Source organism: Protopterus annectens, chromosome 8.part0, assembly GCF_019279795.1.
Source record: "Protopterus annectens isolate FY-2018-M chromosome 8.part0, PAN1.0, whole genome shotgun sequence".
Taxonomy (NCBI): domain Eukaryota; kingdom Metazoa; phylum Chordata; order Ceratodontiformes; family Protopteridae; genus Protopterus; species Protopterus annectens.
In genome coordinates this window covers 744,275,145-744,294,553 of record NC_056741.1, presented here as the reverse complement: position 1 = coordinate 744,294,553, position 19,409 = coordinate 744,275,145, and the positions used below count along the sequence as shown (strand labels likewise).

The 19,409-nt window shown below is 38.7% G+C and overlaps 1 protein-coding gene across 2 annotated transcripts in view; it reads left to right on the top strand.

The window, feature by feature from the left end:
* Positions 1 to 19,409, top strand: part of THBS3 (thrombospondin 3) — a 948,644-nt gene that overhangs the window by 506,615 nt on the left and 422,620 nt on the right. For both annotated transcript variants that reach the window (XM_044080201.1, XM_044080202.1), the window contains exon 15: positions 18,445 to 18,563. In XM_044080201.1, coding sequence (XP_043936136.1) covers positions 18,445 to 18,563 — 119 coding nt within the window. The remainder of the gene's footprint in view (positions 1 to 18,444; positions 18,564 to 19,409) is intronic.

Genomic DNA, 19,409 nt, shown 5'->3' with positions numbered 1-19,409 from the left:
TGACTCAGAACCTATCACTGTACTCGATATCCTACAGACTGCTAAGAGGTGACCAGTGACTGCCATACAAGGTCTCCTCCAACCCATTACTGATGGATTTACTGCACTTCAGAAATACTTAGTCTAGAGATCTATACCTCTGCTGCAACATCAACAGAATGGTTTGGAGGGACAGGTATATCTCACAGAAGATACCACTGCTGTGGAAAAGACTCACCATCCACATAAAACAAAGTTTATCCATGTCCATTTTGAAGTGCAACTTAGATCTATAGATGGGAAACAGAAAATATACCCCAGGACTACCCTGTGTACTACTAATGTACAGAGGCAACTCCTAAATGCTTTATCCCATGCGTGGGTCCCCTCAAATTACCTATAGTATGATCATAGTTATTCTCATTGGGGTAATATATAGTTTTCAACCTTGGTAGGGGTAAGGCCAATCTATAACCAAATAGGCTAAGTTACTTAGAGCATAAAAAGGGAACTTGACTAAGCTTAACATGGCCTGCGGGGGCAGCTAGCCTAGTATTTACATATGAACCTGTAGGTTTTTATCCAATTGCCCTTCTCTTGCCTGCTGTAAAAAAAGTTTATTTTTAAAAGCAACCCCTGTACCTCTCACATCCAGCCCACCTTCCAACATACAGCATGGTTTTGACCTGGACATGGGACAGAAAGAGCACCGCTTGAGTTCACAGAATATCTCGGAGTGAAGTTTAACACAAGTGGAATGATTGCATCATTCTTGTTAGATCTGTTCAAGGTATTTAATACTGTGAAATTTAAGATACGTTTGGCATAATTTGTCGAATGTTGTCATTCAGCAAACTTACCAACTAACTTAGACACAAAACCCAAGTAGCAGGATGGAATGAAGGTAGTCCCCAGTGCAGTTCATCTAAAGGGACAGTTACTGGTCCTGTCTTATTCACAGTTTTTGTAAATAATTTGTCTTCCTGCTTCTCCTCAGATAAGAGCATATTGTAAATGAATAACTCCAGAATATTTTCCTTGCAAACTTACTCTTCTGTCTTATTAAGCAACTTGCACACAATTTTCATTTATGATACAGGACTGGATCAAACAGTCTTGGTCTTGTCCTTAGTGTTTCCAGTATAAAGGCTATGTAGTTCATGTTTGGAGTAATCAGTACAGTAAAACTTCTAGGGTCACAATATATTTTGAGCATAACATTTGATCAGCACTGTTTCTCTCAAGTGTACCTCATTATGAGGAACATTCCTCAGTCTGAGTCTTAAAAATTCCAAGTTCCTCACTATTACACATTGAGAGGGTCTGCTACACATTCATTAAGACATTTTAGAACTTATATCCATAGTAAATAATACTAAAATCACATTAATTAATCAAATTAACTTTTTTATAAGTATGGGGTAACATATTTAACCATGTTGAAAGTTTCCTAGATGAAGTTGTTACTAAGTCTTCCACGTTTTGGTCACTTGTTCCACATTATGAGAGGATGCGCTCCACATGTTGGAGATGGAAGGTTTAGCTCTATGATCAGCACTTCTTATATAAACAAGTAAGATATTGTGTCTACCTTAACAAATGAAACATTTCTTGAATGGCAAGACATATTCCTACTATTTACTTCTATCTGCTGCACACCTTATTGCAAACCACCACTATCTTTCAGTATCTTTTGTCAGCAGTTAGCAAATCTGCACATAACAAGAAAGCTGAGTTTACATCCAGGCATTTGACTAAAACCAGTTACTATGTTTTCTTACAAGAAATTCTGTTGGTAGAATTTATCTACAAGTGACCATGAAATCACTCAAGGATTACATAATACCATTATGCATTCTTCTATAAAGTTGATTAATCATTGAATCACTGAGAAAGGTGGGGAAAAAAGGTATATACCTCGGCCACCCTAGCCATGAGGGCCTTAAATTGTCAGTTCCATATGCTTAAATATCATCAGTTTCTGTTATCACAATTAAGGAATAAAATGTCACAACCTGAACAACCAGATTTGAAGGAGTTGCAGGATATGATGCATAGTGCAGAACAAGTGGGTAAACACACCTTACAATGTGGCTATGATGCTCTAGAGGCCTGAAGTAGAGCTGCTGTTACAGGATCTGTCATTGGTAGCATGCCTGGCTTAGGGAACAAACCTTGCCTGATCATGTTAAAGCTAAACTACTAGATGCTCCTTTACCAAAGGATGTATTATTTGATACTAATGCTGAGGAGATACTACGGAAAATGGAAGAAAAAGCTAAATCTATGCAAACTGTCAAAGCTTTTCCACAGGTTCAACCACCACGTTTTAGCAGAAATTGGCCTTCAAAAAACTGGTCCTTTCCAGCCACGGACAAGCCCCAAAGAGGTAGATACAGGCGCACAAGGGGCAGAGGACAATCTCAGGATCATATAGAGGCAGACAATGGCAAACTCCAGCACCAAGAGGTGAGACAGTACACAACAATACAGGAAACAAACCCAATGACTTCCCCTTTTCATGCCAAGCAAGTCTCAACTGGCAGCACCCTTGGGAGGAAAGCTGGCATTATTTACAAAAAATTGGCATATTATCACAACAGACAAATGGATCCTGGACATTATAAACAGAGGCTATAGATTTCATTTTCACACTCTTCCAAAAATGAGAGGCATGCCAAACCTGCCACACAATCAAAGGGCAGAGGCGCAAATACAAATTTCAGCTCATGGACATGAAAGCTATTCAAGAGGTACCTATTAACGAACAAGATGGTTTTTATTCCAGACTATTCCTGGTACCAAGGAAAGGAACCAACTGGAGACCCATTTTGGACTTATCCATCCTAAACACATTTCTACTGTGCAAAATTCAAGATGCTCACCTTACAGCAGCTTCTTCCATGCTGGGCAAGGAGTCTTGGCTGGTAACATTGGACCTCAAGGAGGCATACCTGCATGTCCCAATCAGACAAAGCTGCAGAAGATACCTCAGATTTCTTGCAGGTTCAATCCACTATCAATTCTCTGCATTGCCCTTTGGCTTATCTACTGCGCCCAGAGTATTCACAAAATGCCTGGCATCAGTAATTGCCTACTGCAGACTTCAAGGGATACAAATTTACCCTTACTTGGACGATTGTCTGATCCAAGCGGACAGCAAACACATACTTCTGGAACATCTGGCTTATGTAACACGGTTATTGAATTCTCTGGGATACACAGTCAACAAAGAGAAATCCAGGCTAACACCATCTCAGAAAATAACTTTCCTGGGTGCCAACTTGGACACAAACACCCAGATGGCCTATCTTATGCCAGAAAAACAGGGGCAATTAACTCAGTACTTCAAAATACTAGCAAATTGTACCAGGCTAACTGCAAGGAAAATCCTGCAGGCTCTGGGCTTCATGGCATCTTGCATTCTTCTAATCCCATGTGCAAAGTTGCATATGAGGAAACTTCAATGGTACCTAAAAAACCTTTGGTCTCAACACAGCCACAGTTTGGAAACAATAATACCAATAATTCCATGTTTGTAAAAGGAATTTCTATGGTGGGCCCAAGCATGCCAAACAAACACAGGTCTACCATTCTGCAAGCCTCAAGCAAATCAAGTCATCACAACAGACGCCTCAGACTATGCCTGGGGGGCACACATGACAGACAGGTGCATTCAGGGCAAATGGGTCCAAAAGGAAAAGCACCTTCACATCAATCAAAAGGAAATCCTAGCAGTGATAAATGCAATTACAGCTTTCAAGGACATCCTGCATCCAGGGCAATTATTGATAAGAACAGACAACACCACAGTAATGTGGTACATAAACAAACAAGGAGGAACACATTCATACTCCCCTGCAGGCTAGCCATGTCACTTTGGAACTTGGCTCTGGAATGGCAACACTCAAGCACAGTACCTGCCAGGATTGGAAAACACGCTGGCAGACAATCTAAGCAGAAATATGACAGACCCACACGAATGGAAGTTGCATCCTCAAGTCTTTACAAAGATAATCCAAGCCTGGGGAAGGCCAGACATAGATCTCTTTGCCACCCACAGGAATCATCAATTGACAAAGTTCTGCTCAAGGACCTTCCATCCAAAGGCCTGGAGAGTGGACGCCCTTTCTTTCAGTTGGGCAGCACGGACAGTTTACGCCTTCCCACCTTTGCCTCTTCTGCCCAAGGTGCTCTTGAAAGCAAGAGCAGACAGACCAAAGATGATACTGATTGCTCCAGACTGGCCAAGACAACACTGGTACCCACTCCTGAGGAGCCTGACACATACTCCTCCCTGGACCCTACCTCTAATGCCTCTTCTACTGACTCAGCACAGCTACAAAACTCTTCACAGTCAGCTGAAAACACTCAATCTGGCTGCATGGAAAATTCCTTAACACCACAACAGGCCCTACTCTCCAAAGAGGTGCAGGATGTCATTTTGGAGGCCAGAAGGCCATCTACTAGAAAGGCTTACTCCATAAAATGGAAACGGTTTTGCGCTTGGAATGAGAAAAATGTCCAGGATCCTAGAAAACTGAATTTGCCTCAAATATTACAGTATCTAGCTGAGCTGTTGAACAGTGGACTTTCATTTTCCTCCATCAAAATTCATGCCTCAGCCATTTCTGCAGAATACAACACTGATCCACCCTTATTCTCTCACCCACTCTTAAGACAGTTCCTCAGAGGGGCTAAGAATATAAGACCTCCAAGGAAACAACCAATACCAGCCTGGGATCTTAATTACATTCTAGAAAAATTAACATTGCCTCCCTTTGAACCAGCTGCCTCAACAGATTTGCAATATTTGTCCTGGAAAACAGCTTTCCTTCTGGCCATTACCTCAGCTCGTAGGGTTTCGGAACTACAAGCCCTCATGGCTGTGCAGCCCTTTCTCATCTTCCATCAGGACAGGGTTTCCCTACAAACCAACCCGTCATTTATGCTTAAGGTAGTATCCAGGGTAGCTTTAAATCAAGCCATACACTTACCTACCTTTTACCCCAATCCTCAAAACAAAGGGGAAAGGCTGCTACATTCCTTAGACATCCATAGACAGCTACGTTACTATTTGGACAGAACACATCCCTTCAGGAAATCAGAACAACTTTTTGTGTCCTATGCTGTAGGAGCTCAAGGGAAGCCAATTTCCAAACAGACAATTTCAAAATGGATAGGCCATTGCATACGGTTTTGTTACTCCTTTCATGGCAAACCTGTTCCTACAGGCATCAGATCCCACTCCACAAGGGTCACAGCTACCTCTACAGCCTTCCTCAGAGGAGTTCCTACCAAAGATATTTTGGAGGCAGCCACGTGGAGTTCTGTGCATACCTTCACAAAACACTACCACCTGCCTTTATATTCCAAGACTAGAGCAGGCTTTGCCACTGCTATGCTACAGGGCATTCTGGCTGCTCCCAGTTCCACCTAGTGCCTACCACCCTGTACGTAGCTTTGGGATTCTACCCATCTGTGATTACTGCAGCTGTATGCACGATGAACATAGTACAGTTTTGTACCTACCATAAATGTAGATGTTCGAGTGCTAATACAGCTGCAGTACAGGTTTCCCTCCCTCCTTCCCCTCTTGGTAAAGGACTAGTGGCTAACACCTCCTCATACAACCTAATTTGGGTTATCCTCCTATGGTGTATTTGCTTGCAACTACTGTTTTTTGATTACATTGCATTGCTTGAATATATTTATATATATAATTTATGTATTGCCTTCCTTCTGGGGGCACCTGACATCTGGGGCAAGAAAGACTGAAGAATATGGCGTCGGCTGTGTCTTATATACCCCTGTCGCACTGATGTCAGGAAAGAAAGCGACGACAACCGACGCCGGACCTAGACTTTGGAATTCGGCCGACCGAGGACCCGCCTGATGGCAGAGAACCCATCTGTGATTACTGCAGCTGTATTAGCACTCGAACATCTACATTTATGGTAGGTACAAACTGTACTGTACCTCCACAAAGAGACCAGTCACAAGTGGAGTCCACCAGGTTCTGCTTGGACCTGTTATGTCTGGCATTTCTGAAGTCAAAGCCAACACCAAATACTGTGGTTAAGTTTGCAGATGACTTCAGTCTTGGAGCAGTCATTGAATTCCCATATGACTAGTGCCAAAAATCTTGCACTGAAACTAAATGCCAAAAAATATATTATTGTATCCTTTAGAAAGTCTTCTACCCCAGGGAACTACCACATTGGCAATAACCCCCTAAGAGTTGACCCAGTTTTTTGGGATTTGGGAATTTATGTGGTCAGTGACCTAACTTCTGACCACTGTGTGTCTGTTGTTGTAAGACACAGCTTATAAACAAAGTGATAATGTTTAGATCTAGGGATGTCATTGTCCATCCTTTACTCAGCCCTCATTAGGCCAGTCATTGAATGTAATGCCCCATTTAGCGTGTATCTGTTCAAACACATGCAACAACTGAAATGCCCACAGAGATACCTTACTAGGAGGATACAAGGCATAAAGAACATGTTCTACATAGACTGACTCAAAACCTGTCACTGTACTCGATATCCTACAGACTGCTAAGAGGTGACCAGTGTCTGCCATACAAGGTCTCCTCCAACCCATTACTGATAGATTTACTGCACTTCAGAAATACTTAGTCTAGAGATCTATACCTCTGCTGCAACATCAACAGAATGGTTTGGAGGGACAAGTATATCTCACAGAGGATACCACTGGTGTGGAAAAGACTCACCATCCACATAAAACAAAGTTTATCCATGTCCATTTTGAAGTGCAACTTAGATCTATAGATGGGAAACAGAAAATATACCCCAGGACTGCCCTCTGTATTACTAATGTACAGAGGCAACTCATAAATGCTTTATCCCATGTGTGGGTCCCCTCAAATTATCTATATTGTGATCCTAGTTATTCTCATTGGGGTAATGTATAGTTTTCAACCATGGTAGGGGTAAGGCCAATCTATAACCAAATAGGCTAAGTTATTTAGAGCATAAAAAGGGAACTTGACTATGCTTAAAATGGCCTGCATGGGCAGCTAGCCTAGTATTTACATATGAACCTGTATGTTTTTATCCAATTGCCCTTCTCTTGCCTGCTGTAAAAAAAGTTTATTTTTAAAAGCAACCCCTGTACCTCTCACATCCAGCCCACCTTCCAACATACAGCATGGTTTTGACCTGGACATGGGACAGAAAGAGCACCGCTTGAGTTCACACAATATCTCGGAGTGAAGTTTAACACAAGTGGAATGATTGCATCATTCTTGTTAGATCTGTCCAAGGTATTTAATACTGTGAATTTTAAGATACTTTTGGCATAATTTGTTGAATGTTGTCATTCAGCACACTTACCAACTAACTTAGACACAAAACCCAAGTAGCAGGATGGAATGAAGGTAGTCCCCAGTGCAGTTCATCTAAAGGGACAGTTATTGGTCCTGTCTTATTCACAGTTTTTGTAAATAATTTGTCTTCCTGCTTCTCCTCAGATAAGAGCATATTGTAAATGAATAACTCCAGAATATTTTCCTTGCAAACTTACTCTTCTGTCTTATTAAGCAACTTGCACACAGTTTTCATTTATGATACAGGACTGGATCAAACAGTCTTGGTCTTGTCCTTAGTGTTTCCAGTACAAAGGCTATGTAGTTCATGTTTGGAGTAATCAGTACAGTAAAACTTCTAGGGTCACAATATATTTTGAGCATAACATTTGATCAGCACTGTTTCTCTCAAGTGTACCTCATTATGAGGAACATTCCTCAGTCTGAGTTTTAAAAATTCCAAGTTCCTCACTATTACACATTGAGAGGGTCTGCTACACATTCATTAAGACATTTTAGAACTTATATCCATAGTAAATAATACTAAAATCACATTAATTAATCAAATTAACTTTTTTATAAGTATGGGGTAACATGTTTAACCATGTTGAAAGTTTCCTAGATGAAGTTGTTACTAAGTCTTCCACGTTTTGGTCACTTGTTCCACATTATGAGAGGATGCGCTCCACATGTTGGAGATGGAAGGTTTAGCTCTATGATCAGCACTTCTTAACATATAAACAAGTAAGATATTGTGTCTACCTTAACAAATGAAACATTTCTTGAATGGCAAGACATATTCCTACTATTTACTTCTATCTGCTGCACACCTTATTGCAAACCACCACTATCTTTCAGTATCTTTTGTCAGCAGTTAGCAAATCTGCACATAACAAGAAAGCTGAGTTTACATCCAGGCATTTGACTAAAACCAGTTACTATGTTTTCTTACAAAAAATTCTGTTGGTACAATTTATCTACAAGTGACCATGAAATCACTCAAGGATTACATAATACCATTATGCATTCTTCTATAAAGTTGATTAATCATTGAATCACTGATTAAATGGTACCCTCTTTCCCATAGTCCCAGATCTGAATTGTTGCATTTCATGCAAAATTCAAGCCAGGAAACCATTTTTTTATTACTGTGCACTTAAGACCTTAGACTGGACTCACAACCTCTTAAGTCTAACCTTTTTCATAACGTGTTAAGCTCTTGATAATATAATTTAGCACTAATCCACAACTGTGTGTGGATATATCAGGATTTACCCACTGTTGGTGTGGTGTGATCATGAGGGTGAAGAATGAGTGACTAAACAAAGGCACCCGTGTGTAAATCCTGATACCTACACACAGAAGTGTATTATTGCTGTTATACAGTGACATTATTTACCTGTGTTAAATAATGTGACGTGTGACAGGACTGTAATCCTCTTCTGCCTTCCGTAGTCAAAACTGATGTACTATGCATGCGTATGGTACCGACATCAGCGCACTGGACAGTATATGAGTATCCTGCTGAAGCAGAAAAAAAGATGGTGTTTTTCTTTGCAGTTTGTCCCTTTGTCTCTATGTTTTTATGGAATCATGAAACTTTACTGTTCAGCATTATTAAGTGATAGAAATCCTGAGTGATATAAAAATTTTACGAGGCAGGACATGAGGAAAATGATGGACATTATGCAAATCTGTAGACAGTTGACAGGGATGATTATTATAATGACAGTAATCATACCTCTCAACTATGCAGAGTTTTGCAAAATGTCTCTTGATTTTTCTTGGATTTTTCTATGTCCCTCATAAAATATAGCAGGATGGATAAGTTAAGCAGCATAGCCAATAGAAAGTTCAAACTTTCGACAGTGTTTTTGCAGCTGGACTTTTTTCTATTGGTATGTGCTTGATTTATAACGGGCATACTGACTGAGCTATCTAATCAGTATGCATGGTTTTGAATACAAATAAGCATTTGCTGTGTAATTACTTATTGACAATTTTTGCCTCAAGTCATAAGTCGCCTTCTGTTATATATGTAAATTTAACTTCTTGTATTGCATCTGACTGAATTTATATCTTCTCTGTATCATATCTGTACATAAATATCGCATCTCAATAACTGCCTAACTGCTCTGTATATAGTTCATACGCATCTTGACAGTGAATGACTCTACAGTATTTATTTTACAGACTGTGTGTATAGAGCACATTTAAATGCCTACTACAGATATTTATTCAACTTTATTTGTTCACTGCTCATGTGTATTCAGTTTTATTCACTTTTTTTTCCATTTTACACTATTTTGCTGACTTTACATTGACTTTGTAGATTGCAGATTTTTTAAACTTGGATCTTTCTTTCTTGGATCTAGAAAATGAACAATGCACTGTCAACATTTCCTGGCAAAAACACCAAACAAGAAAACAAACAAATAAACACATGACACCTTGGTGAATAATGTAGGTCTGTCCATGATTGCTGTGCAGAGTATGCAGATGCAGTTACGTCTGCCCAGTGCAAGATTTAGTATCTGGGTCCTGTTGAGAGATAATGCCTTAGCAGTGGGCACACCCACGGTTGAGTGCAGATGAGTATGGTACTCTAAAATAACCTTCATAAATCCTACCACCCACCTGTGACTTGTAGGACCCTTATCTATAGTATATAGTGGGATGGTTTGTGATGGGGGAAGCATTTTGTGAGAGAGTTATTTTTGACTGTGTGATTCTGACAGCCATTTATTCTGCATTATGATATGTAGTGTGTTATACTGTTATAGATCAATACAACTCTAATTTTAAATGTCTTCTGTTGCATTGTTTGATTTAATTTTGCTGGAAAAGACTGATATTTGAGACTTTGTGAGCTCACCTTCTGTCACTGTTTCACCAACATATCTAATACTATATATTCTGTTGCTGACAGCATGAATAAAGAATAAGCCATTTCACAGCAAACTTTTGCATCATTGCCACTAACAGCACTTTTAAGGAAAAGCCAGGCCTACTGTGGCTAAGAACTCACAACCAGTACCCATGTATTATTGTTAGTAGTGATTTGTACTGGGTAAAGTTGGGACTCACACAATTTATGGCTACGTGCTTTTCTTCAGTGCGGCCAATAATGTTATATCACTTTTTACAGATATTCTTGAGGGTAAAACCAAGCAGTCTTTGCTATTTTCTAAAATGAGTTATATTAGGAGAGGCTTATGAATTTTAAATAAATTAAATGGAATGCAAATAAATGCACACAAACAATGACCCCTACCATGAATATGAGTGCAGACCCTTGAGCCACAGCAGCCCTGCGAGTCCCTTCCTTTGGTATTGTCACAGTAAGCACTTAAGAAAATAATATCTCAGGCCAAATTAGTGGTGTAGGGCAATGATGTTTGCCTGAGTTGCCAGCAGCAACTTGACTCTGGTTAGCATCCTCAATACCAAAGATATCCAAGTGTTGAGAGCTGTCATCTCTTGGGAGACTAGGAAGATGTTGATTACTATTTATTGTAATCATTATGTGGTAGTAATGGGGGGGGGGTAAGACAAATGAATGCATAAGCAGCGATGTGGATGTCTGAAGCTGCATTAAACTCTACGCACACAGCAGCATGGTGTAGGCTTGCTAAGTCGTATTGCACATTTGTGCTCATGTAGAAATATAGTGAGCAGCTCGCAGAAAAGTTTGTTTCTCATAGAAAGTGGGTACTCACCCAACAAGTGGTCATGCTAGGGTACTGATGCCAGGCAAGTAAAAAATAGGGACAATCTGGGTAGGAGGACGACTGATAAGGTTAAGAGAGACACGGGTGATCTGCAGAAAGAAACAGTGTAAAAGTGATTCTAGTGTAGGAAATTTAGGCATGCTAATTATGTCCACTGTCTGAGCACTCCATCATTTGTAGCTGTTCCAAGTTGTTTACGTACTTTATTTATTTATTTATTTGTTGATTAATTGATTGATTGATTGATTGACATTTGATTACTGGAAAAATCCAACTGGGTAGGAGCTCATTTTCAGCAGAGGCCTGGGGAGAAAAACTCCAAAGTATTACAAAACATTTTGCGAATAATAATTTTACAATCTTCAAAAATAATACAAAAACATCTACAGTTTATATAATTATACCAAATTAGACATAATATGATAATGTTAAGAATAGCTACAAGTTATATGATAATGATTTAATATGTAGTGTAATTTTAGCCAGTTGATAAAAAAATTAAGTTAGTATAACGCAAACAAAACTTACAATGTGAAGTGAGAGTAAAGCAGGTTTATGGTATATTTAGAGAGAATGCCAGGGAGAGAAATTGACAGAAGTCAGGAAGTGAGTGAAGAAGGAAGACTAAGGAGGTGTAAGGTATGAATAGGTTCTTGTTCACATTTAGGGATACAGTTTATCCTGATGTTGAGCAAGAACAAAGCCATATGGGAGGGAGGGTATTGACTTGATGGATACAAGTAAGGAGTTCCAGGCCTTAGCAACATGGTACGAGTATAGACAATGCCCAGAAGATTTGATGGGTTTGTGAATAGACAGGAGTTTTTGGTCATTGGATCATAATGATTAACTGGGGACATAGTTGTGTAGAATGTTATTTAGTATATTTTATATATCTCAAACCACCATATATGTCATTTCCCATACAGCTCAAGAAAAATATACATCACATTCTATATGCATCCAGTAATGCACCTTTAATTCGGCTATACTCTACCTGCTGGATTTATTATTGTTGTCTCTCCTGTTACAACCTATTACTACACATTTTGTATATATAGCTATGTACTTTTCCATTGAGTACATTATGTTCTTCTTATCCATTGTATCCATAAGATTGTTTTGCTCTTTAATATTGTTAATTTGTTTCTATTCGTGTATATTTGTATGTCTGTTTGGGGCTTTTCCCCTCGGGTCTCCACTGAAAAGGGGTAAATTCTTACCCAGCTGGACCAACCCTGTTAACAAATGTGAAATAAATAAATAAATAAATACTCTCCTTTATCCTATTCACCTGTAACCACCAAATTGAGGAACCAAGGAAAACCCATCATATATATGGAATAAATTCAGAACATAATACAAAAACCAAGAAGTAGGGTAAAGCGAAAGTCTGCATATAAAAATAGATAAAATAAGAATGAACTTAGCAACACAAATCAACAAAAATGTTTAATATACAACAAAGCTTTCGGGCTCAACAACCCTACATCACTGTGTAGAATTAACAAATAATAGCATCCTTAAATAAAAATGTCCAATTACTTACAAACAAGCAGCCCCTACACTCTCTCACTAAGGTATGCAGACACTCATTATTCATTATATTGTCCTTTTACAATCCACAGACACTGACAACAAAACCAAGGCCCAGTTACTCCTAACTACCAGCATATCCCACAAGCAAAAAATTACCTACTTCCTACTTAAATACTTGAAGTCTAAATAACAAATGGCCCCATATGAACTGTGGATTACTACAAATAAAACCCAGGCAAGAGCAGCTCATAAGTAGCAAAATGCATTTCAGCAACAGCATGCACTATTCTGTGTTAATAGTGTAGGAAAATCCCAGGCCAGCGGTGTGACACTCATAATGGATAGTACAGCAAATCTACTTTCAGTGATGATAGTCTCATTATAATCCTCCAGTATTACTGACCTAAAATGGTTATTAGTGCAAACACAACCAGGAAAGCACACCAAGCTAGCCATCTATTGCTGACCTAATGCTAAGCATTTTGAAACTACTCACTACCATTGCAGGCAATCATAAAGTCATCCCAAAGAACCAAACCAAACCAGACCAAACCACAATACTCAGCTGTAGACATTATACTTAGTAATACTCCCGAAAAGTCTTAGTTCACTCCATCTACTTTCTGATTCCATCGGTGACCACTGTCCAGTTCTGACCTACTGGTCACTTAAATCGCAGCCTTCACCACCATACGCAATACTAACCAGAACAATAACTGATCCTCTTAGCCAACCTACAAGCTACTGACGAGCTCACTTTACATATGCACTAATGCCACCTCAACTTTAGCTACCTTACGTATCTTCATAATTCCTATACATACAAGACTGTGCCCGCACAAAAAAATTTCAGAGTCAGACGAAAGCCCACCCTTGGCTAAAACAGTTCATCGTACTCAGAGTCCAGGCCAGGAAAGTATGGAAACTTGACCCAAACAATTCACTAAAACATGATAATTATCTGAAACTGAATAGAGAAGTCAGAATCATTATTAATACACTTAAAAGCAGGTTGCTTGAGAAAGATGTAGACAAAACAATTTTGGAATAAAATAAATAACATAGGTAGTGACAAAGCATCTCCCAAACTCCTCACGACTGCTATAGCCAATACAGAACTAATAAAAAGCATAATGAAAAACATAACCTGAACACCCTCTACTCACCCAACAGTATTTTCAAAAACACCACCTCCCCAACTAACCATTCAACTTCACAAGTATATAGACTAGCCCTCATTCTGTTGTAAGCACATTACAAAAAAAACTTCTAGACAAAACTGAAAGTAACTATAATCAATAATTTGACCGTATTCATTTTGAGCTCCTATGACTTGGTAGTCAGTTTTTGTGTCAGACTCTGGTCTACATCTACAGTGTCTTAATTATATTGTGCTCTGTTCTGCATAGTTTGATGATTAAATTAATTTCTCTTATACCCAAAATATTCTCACCTAAAACTGGAGTCTGCATGTCCTTCCTGTGGTCTAGTGGTGCTCCAGTTTCCTCCCACATCCCAAAGATGTGCTGTAGGTGGATTGGACACTCTAAATTGGCCCTAGGTGGGAGTGTGTTTGTACGTGTGTGTGCCTTCCGTGGAAGGTTGAGCACCGGGCTGGCAACTCGATACCATAAAACTCCACTGTCAATCATGAGCGGACAGGTGATCTGCTGTGGTGACCCCTAACCAGGAAAAGCCAAAAAAAAGAAGAAAATTCTCACCTAAAACTGCAGCTCTTTATAGGCCCATTATAAATGTGTAGAAAAAAGGATGAATGTGCCACCTCTTGCTTTCAAATATTTCAACAATTAAAATACTCAGTACAAACCGCAGTTAAGGTGGAAACTTGGTATCTCTTACAAGAACTGTTGAGCTGTTACAAACAGCAGTTTAAATTGAAGCTTGCTGAAACTGTTGAGCTGTTAATGGCAGCTGAAACACTCTTGATACAAACAGCAGTTAGAATGGAAGTTTGCTGACTCTTACAAGAACTGTTGGGCTGGTAAAAATAGCTGAAGCACTCTTGATATAAACAGCAGTTTAAGTTGAAGCTTCCTAGCTCTTACAAGAACTGTTAAGCTGTTAAAAAACAACTGAAGTACTCTTGATACAAACAGCGATCTAAGTAGGAGCTTACCAATTCTAGTTAGACTGTTAAAAACTCTTTATTACATAAAACAAATAATAAAACAAACAGTAAAATACAGGATAAGCACTTTCAGTTACGCTTAACCTTCTTCAGATCCTGTTAGAAGTAAGAAAAGACTTCCTTTTTAATACAAAGCATTTGCCACTCCCATTCTGAAGACATCATTCCTTAAAGTGAAAGCTTAGATTGTAATTACTTTTTATTTCTCAGGCCCCGCCCTTTTAATATAGGTTTTAGGGGTACTACCGCATTCAATCCTGGGGGATGATCCACTCAGATCCATAATCCACCTTGCTTCTTCAGCTTCCGTTTTATTCATTAGGTCACCACCTCGTATACTTTCTTTATGTTTGATAAAGCCATAAATCTAAAAGAGATATGTTGGTAGACAGAGTTAGTTTTTACCTTGTTTCTTATATCACATAGGTGGCGAAGAATACGTTCCTTGAATTTTCTGTTCATTTTACCTATATAATAAGCTGTGCAGATGCTGCAGGTTGCAGCCTATACTAGGTTCCTGCTATTGCAATTCACTCTCCCTTGGAAAGTATATATCTTATTTTTTGCAGGATATATAAATGTATCTTGTGTGTTAATCAAGCACATGCTTTACAGAAACCCCATTTGCGTGTACCTCTGTTAGGCCTTGTAGGAGCAGCCTGAGCGAACTCTGTTCCATCTTTTTGGCATAGAAGCCTCTCTAAATTATTTTGTTCTTAAATGCAAAGCTGGGTATTTCTCCTACCAGTTCTTTGATTCTAATATCTGAAGTTAAAATCGGCCAATATTTCCTAATAGTGCCACATATAGCTGCATTGTCTGTGCTATATGTGATCATACACCTTACTTTATGTTCTTTGGAGCAGCTTTCTTTATTCTGCTTCATCTCTTGGTCACTCTTAGAATAATGAATGTGTGCCCACTTTCAAAAATCCTAGAGAAAGTACTAATCTTCATTCAAACAATGGTGTACATTGCTAAAATGACATACTTAAAGATAGGCAAAACAATTTTAGGTCAAAATACAGCACTCTGGCAGCTACTAACAATTTAACAAACCAAGTATGTTTCAATGATATTATATTACTCAATAAGGAACTGGTTAAACTAGATAAATATTGCTGCTTCAGGGCTGCAGGCTTCACTGCTCACTGACTGTTACTACTGCTTTACCTTCTTATACTGAGCCAGTCTTTCTTCTCTACCTTTGCTGATAACTCTCACTCACAGCTGACTTGTTCTTTAAGTTAAATCAGTAGGTAGAAACATCTTAAGACAATTAGTTGGTAAACAAGTAAATATTTAATTCACCATTAGAGATGGTATGAGCATCAGTAGCAAAACAGTTGCCTGTGATATGGTCATTCAGAACAGAATTTGTGTATGTGAATGATGCTTAAGCAATAACCCACGCCTGGGTGTGGGTAATGCTGGATTTACCCATGGTTGGTGTGGTTTGGTCACGAGTGGCCCAAACAAAGACAACCATGGGTAAATCCAGCATTACTCACACCCAGAAGTGGGTTATTGCTATTATGCAATGACATTATTTAAAAAAAATTTTACTTTTCTTAAGTAATGGCATTGTATAATGCCTCTGTGCTGCCCTTCCGCAGCTGTCTGGTATTCTGTGGCAGTTCTGATGTACTGCGCATGTGTATGCTTACGCAGTACATCAGAGCTGTGTGTGGAAGCAATAGAGAAAGCAAGATCTCCGTTGCTTTTCAGAAAGTGTCTCGCTATGTTAAAGGAGTTTAACATAGTGAGACGGCTTTAAAAAAAGCAACGGAGAAAGGAAGATCTCCGTTGCTTTTTAAAGCTCTCTCGCTATGTTAAACTCCTTTAACATAGCGAGACACTTTCTAAAAAGCAATGGAGCTCTTGCGTTCTCCGTTGCTGTAACAAAAAAAAAAAAGACTTATACTAATGAAAAAAGTCCGGGCGACTGGATCTTTTTCAATTAGTATAAGTCTGATTTACAACATGCACGCTGACCAGTCAGTGTGCACGTTTTGGAATATTAATGGGGGTTCGTTGTATAATTCCTTTTATTTCTCTATATGTATACCTCTAACTAGAGTTCCTACTCTGTAGTTATTAAAAGTTTTATTTATTAGTAATAATTGTACATTACTTATTAAAATACTATTCAGCGACTGCACGATGTGTCTGGATGTCTTGTGTCAACAATAAGCCGTAATGTATTTAACAATCTGTTTTGATTGTCTTGCCTGAATGGTTCAGATCCTTGCTGAAAAAGTTGCTCGAACCAGTTCACTTACTTGGTTAACTCACTGAATTAATAACAATAATTTCATGGATGAGGTCAGAACTGAGAGAACTAAGACATAACCTGATGGACTGTTTTGTATGATAGGCTCTACAGGACGTAACTTAGGACAGGAATATGTGCTTTCCCTCCCATAGTACCAGCCATTATACAACTGTTTATAATGATTTCCAAAACTAAGCTGACATCATACCTTTCAACCTCTTAGAGCAAAAAATCTGGACAAAGCCTAAAAGGATGGAGGGACAAATCGGTACAGATTTTAAATATTTCCCTTACAAACTTAGAAAGTTGATAGAATAATAGGTTTTGCATTAGCATGAATTTTCTGAAGGATGTGGAGTCCTAAATTCAAATGTTTGTCATTATTTAATGACTTCAGTCCTCAGCTATTTGCCAGAAAGGTACAGATTTTAGGAGGAACACACCAAAAATATGAGGCAAAAATTTGGACAGTCTGTAAAAATCTGTACAGCTGAGAGGTATGGCTGAGATTACAACAACTCCGAATTCCCTCATTGACAAGAGGCGTCAGTTAACTAAGAAATGAACTGGAGTACCTTTGTTACTGCTGCAGCAGTACATATTACTATTATCTAAACTGTAGTGGGAATGCTGAGTGTAATGCAAATGGGCACACACACATGCGCGCACACACACACACACACACACACACACTCCAGTGTTTCTGTACTGCTAACATAAAGTCATGTAGCTTAAGAAGAACTGTGTTCCTCAAATCCAGAAAATCAGAGAGAAGGGGGGTATGCTTGCTACGTTACTAAATGCAGAATAAACTTCCTCACTGTTGTCTTTGTTGACTTTTTATCTGACTGCTGTAGTGCACAGTGCCAGTGAGGTGCCATTTTTCCCTGTGCCTTATGTATATCTTAAGAAGGTAGAGGATCTTTCTTGCTTTGTTACTCCAAACTCTGCTGTACATGTATACTACTAAATGCACACACTTCAGAAAGTAGGCAGAACTCCAACTTCACCAAATGAAATACAATCCCTTATACAGGCAGATCTAAAATGGATGAAACTGTATGCACTTTCATGACTAAGCACTTTTGTGAGACTACATCCAAACTTCTAAGCACTGTCATGAAAGTGCATTCCCTTTTTGTTAAAAAAAGAACGTTGTATTTCTGCCTTTACAAATGACTGGATTATACTACGAGTTTCCTCCTTTCACATTGCATCTAGTTGTGGACTGATTACTCTAGGCTGCTGAGTAACTTAGATTCTGTTATGTGCAGCACAATGAACAGAAGTCAGATGATAAATTATTATTTCAAAATACTTGTATTTATTGTGGTAAAGGTTTTAAAATTCTGCCTGTAAAGTAAACATGAAATTGAAATAATCTGTCTCAGTCTGTTAATGAAAGAGGTGCCAAAAATAATGACATTTATTGTGTTTCTAGGTATTCAAAATACACTGGATAACTGCCCGAAAGTACCCAACCCTTTGCAGACAGACAGGGATAATGACGGTGTTGGAGATGCATGTGACAGCTGTCCAGAAATAAGCAATCCTACTCAGGTAGGTAGACAATAGCATGTGCTAGTGATTTAATTATCCGACATTTTAATATGCATAGATGGTATGAGAGAAAGCAGCATTAAAGGAGGCATGGAAACACAGCAATATTAAACAAAGCACGCAGTGTATGAAACATAATTTATATGCTACTTGTACAATGACATACTTGGACTTTTCATATGTCTGCCATTTGTATTCTGCAATTATCCATATAGTGTTCAGCATCAATGTCAACAAGACAGACAGACAGACTACAGTTTTCTCTGTCAAAAAATGCTTCCTCAGATCCCTGCTTTTCTATAGCCTTTTGCTTGTGTATCAGAATTGAGGTGCATTAACTTCAATGGAAGATATAGGCCTGAATATTAATCATTCTTTGTCTAATGGAAGATATAGCCCTGAATGTTAAACATTGTTTGAGAATGCCAAGTAGCTTTGTGAGGCACAGAGTGCTGTGATTATACTATAAATTCCAGAAAAAGGCAACTTTGTTAAGCACTTTTGTGATGTAAGAAAGGTGATAGTTTTGTTAAGCACCTTTCAGTGACATTAAGCTCAGGTATCTCAGTAGAGTGTAGCACCAGCCACCAGAGAACAGCATCTAAAGCATTTTCATAGCTTTTAAAACCTGTTATATATTTCATGCCACAAACATGTGGCAGAGTGAAGTGTCTTGACAGCTTTTAAAGCTGTCTGTTCATCAGATGAATACTTTGCTTTGGCCTATTTTCTGGCTGTAGTGTGTATTTACAACATTCAAAGCTTTAAACACTTTCTGTTCCTATATATTTTTCTATAACTGGTAGCACATGCTGCAAATAAAGCTGCATACACTGCAAATAATTA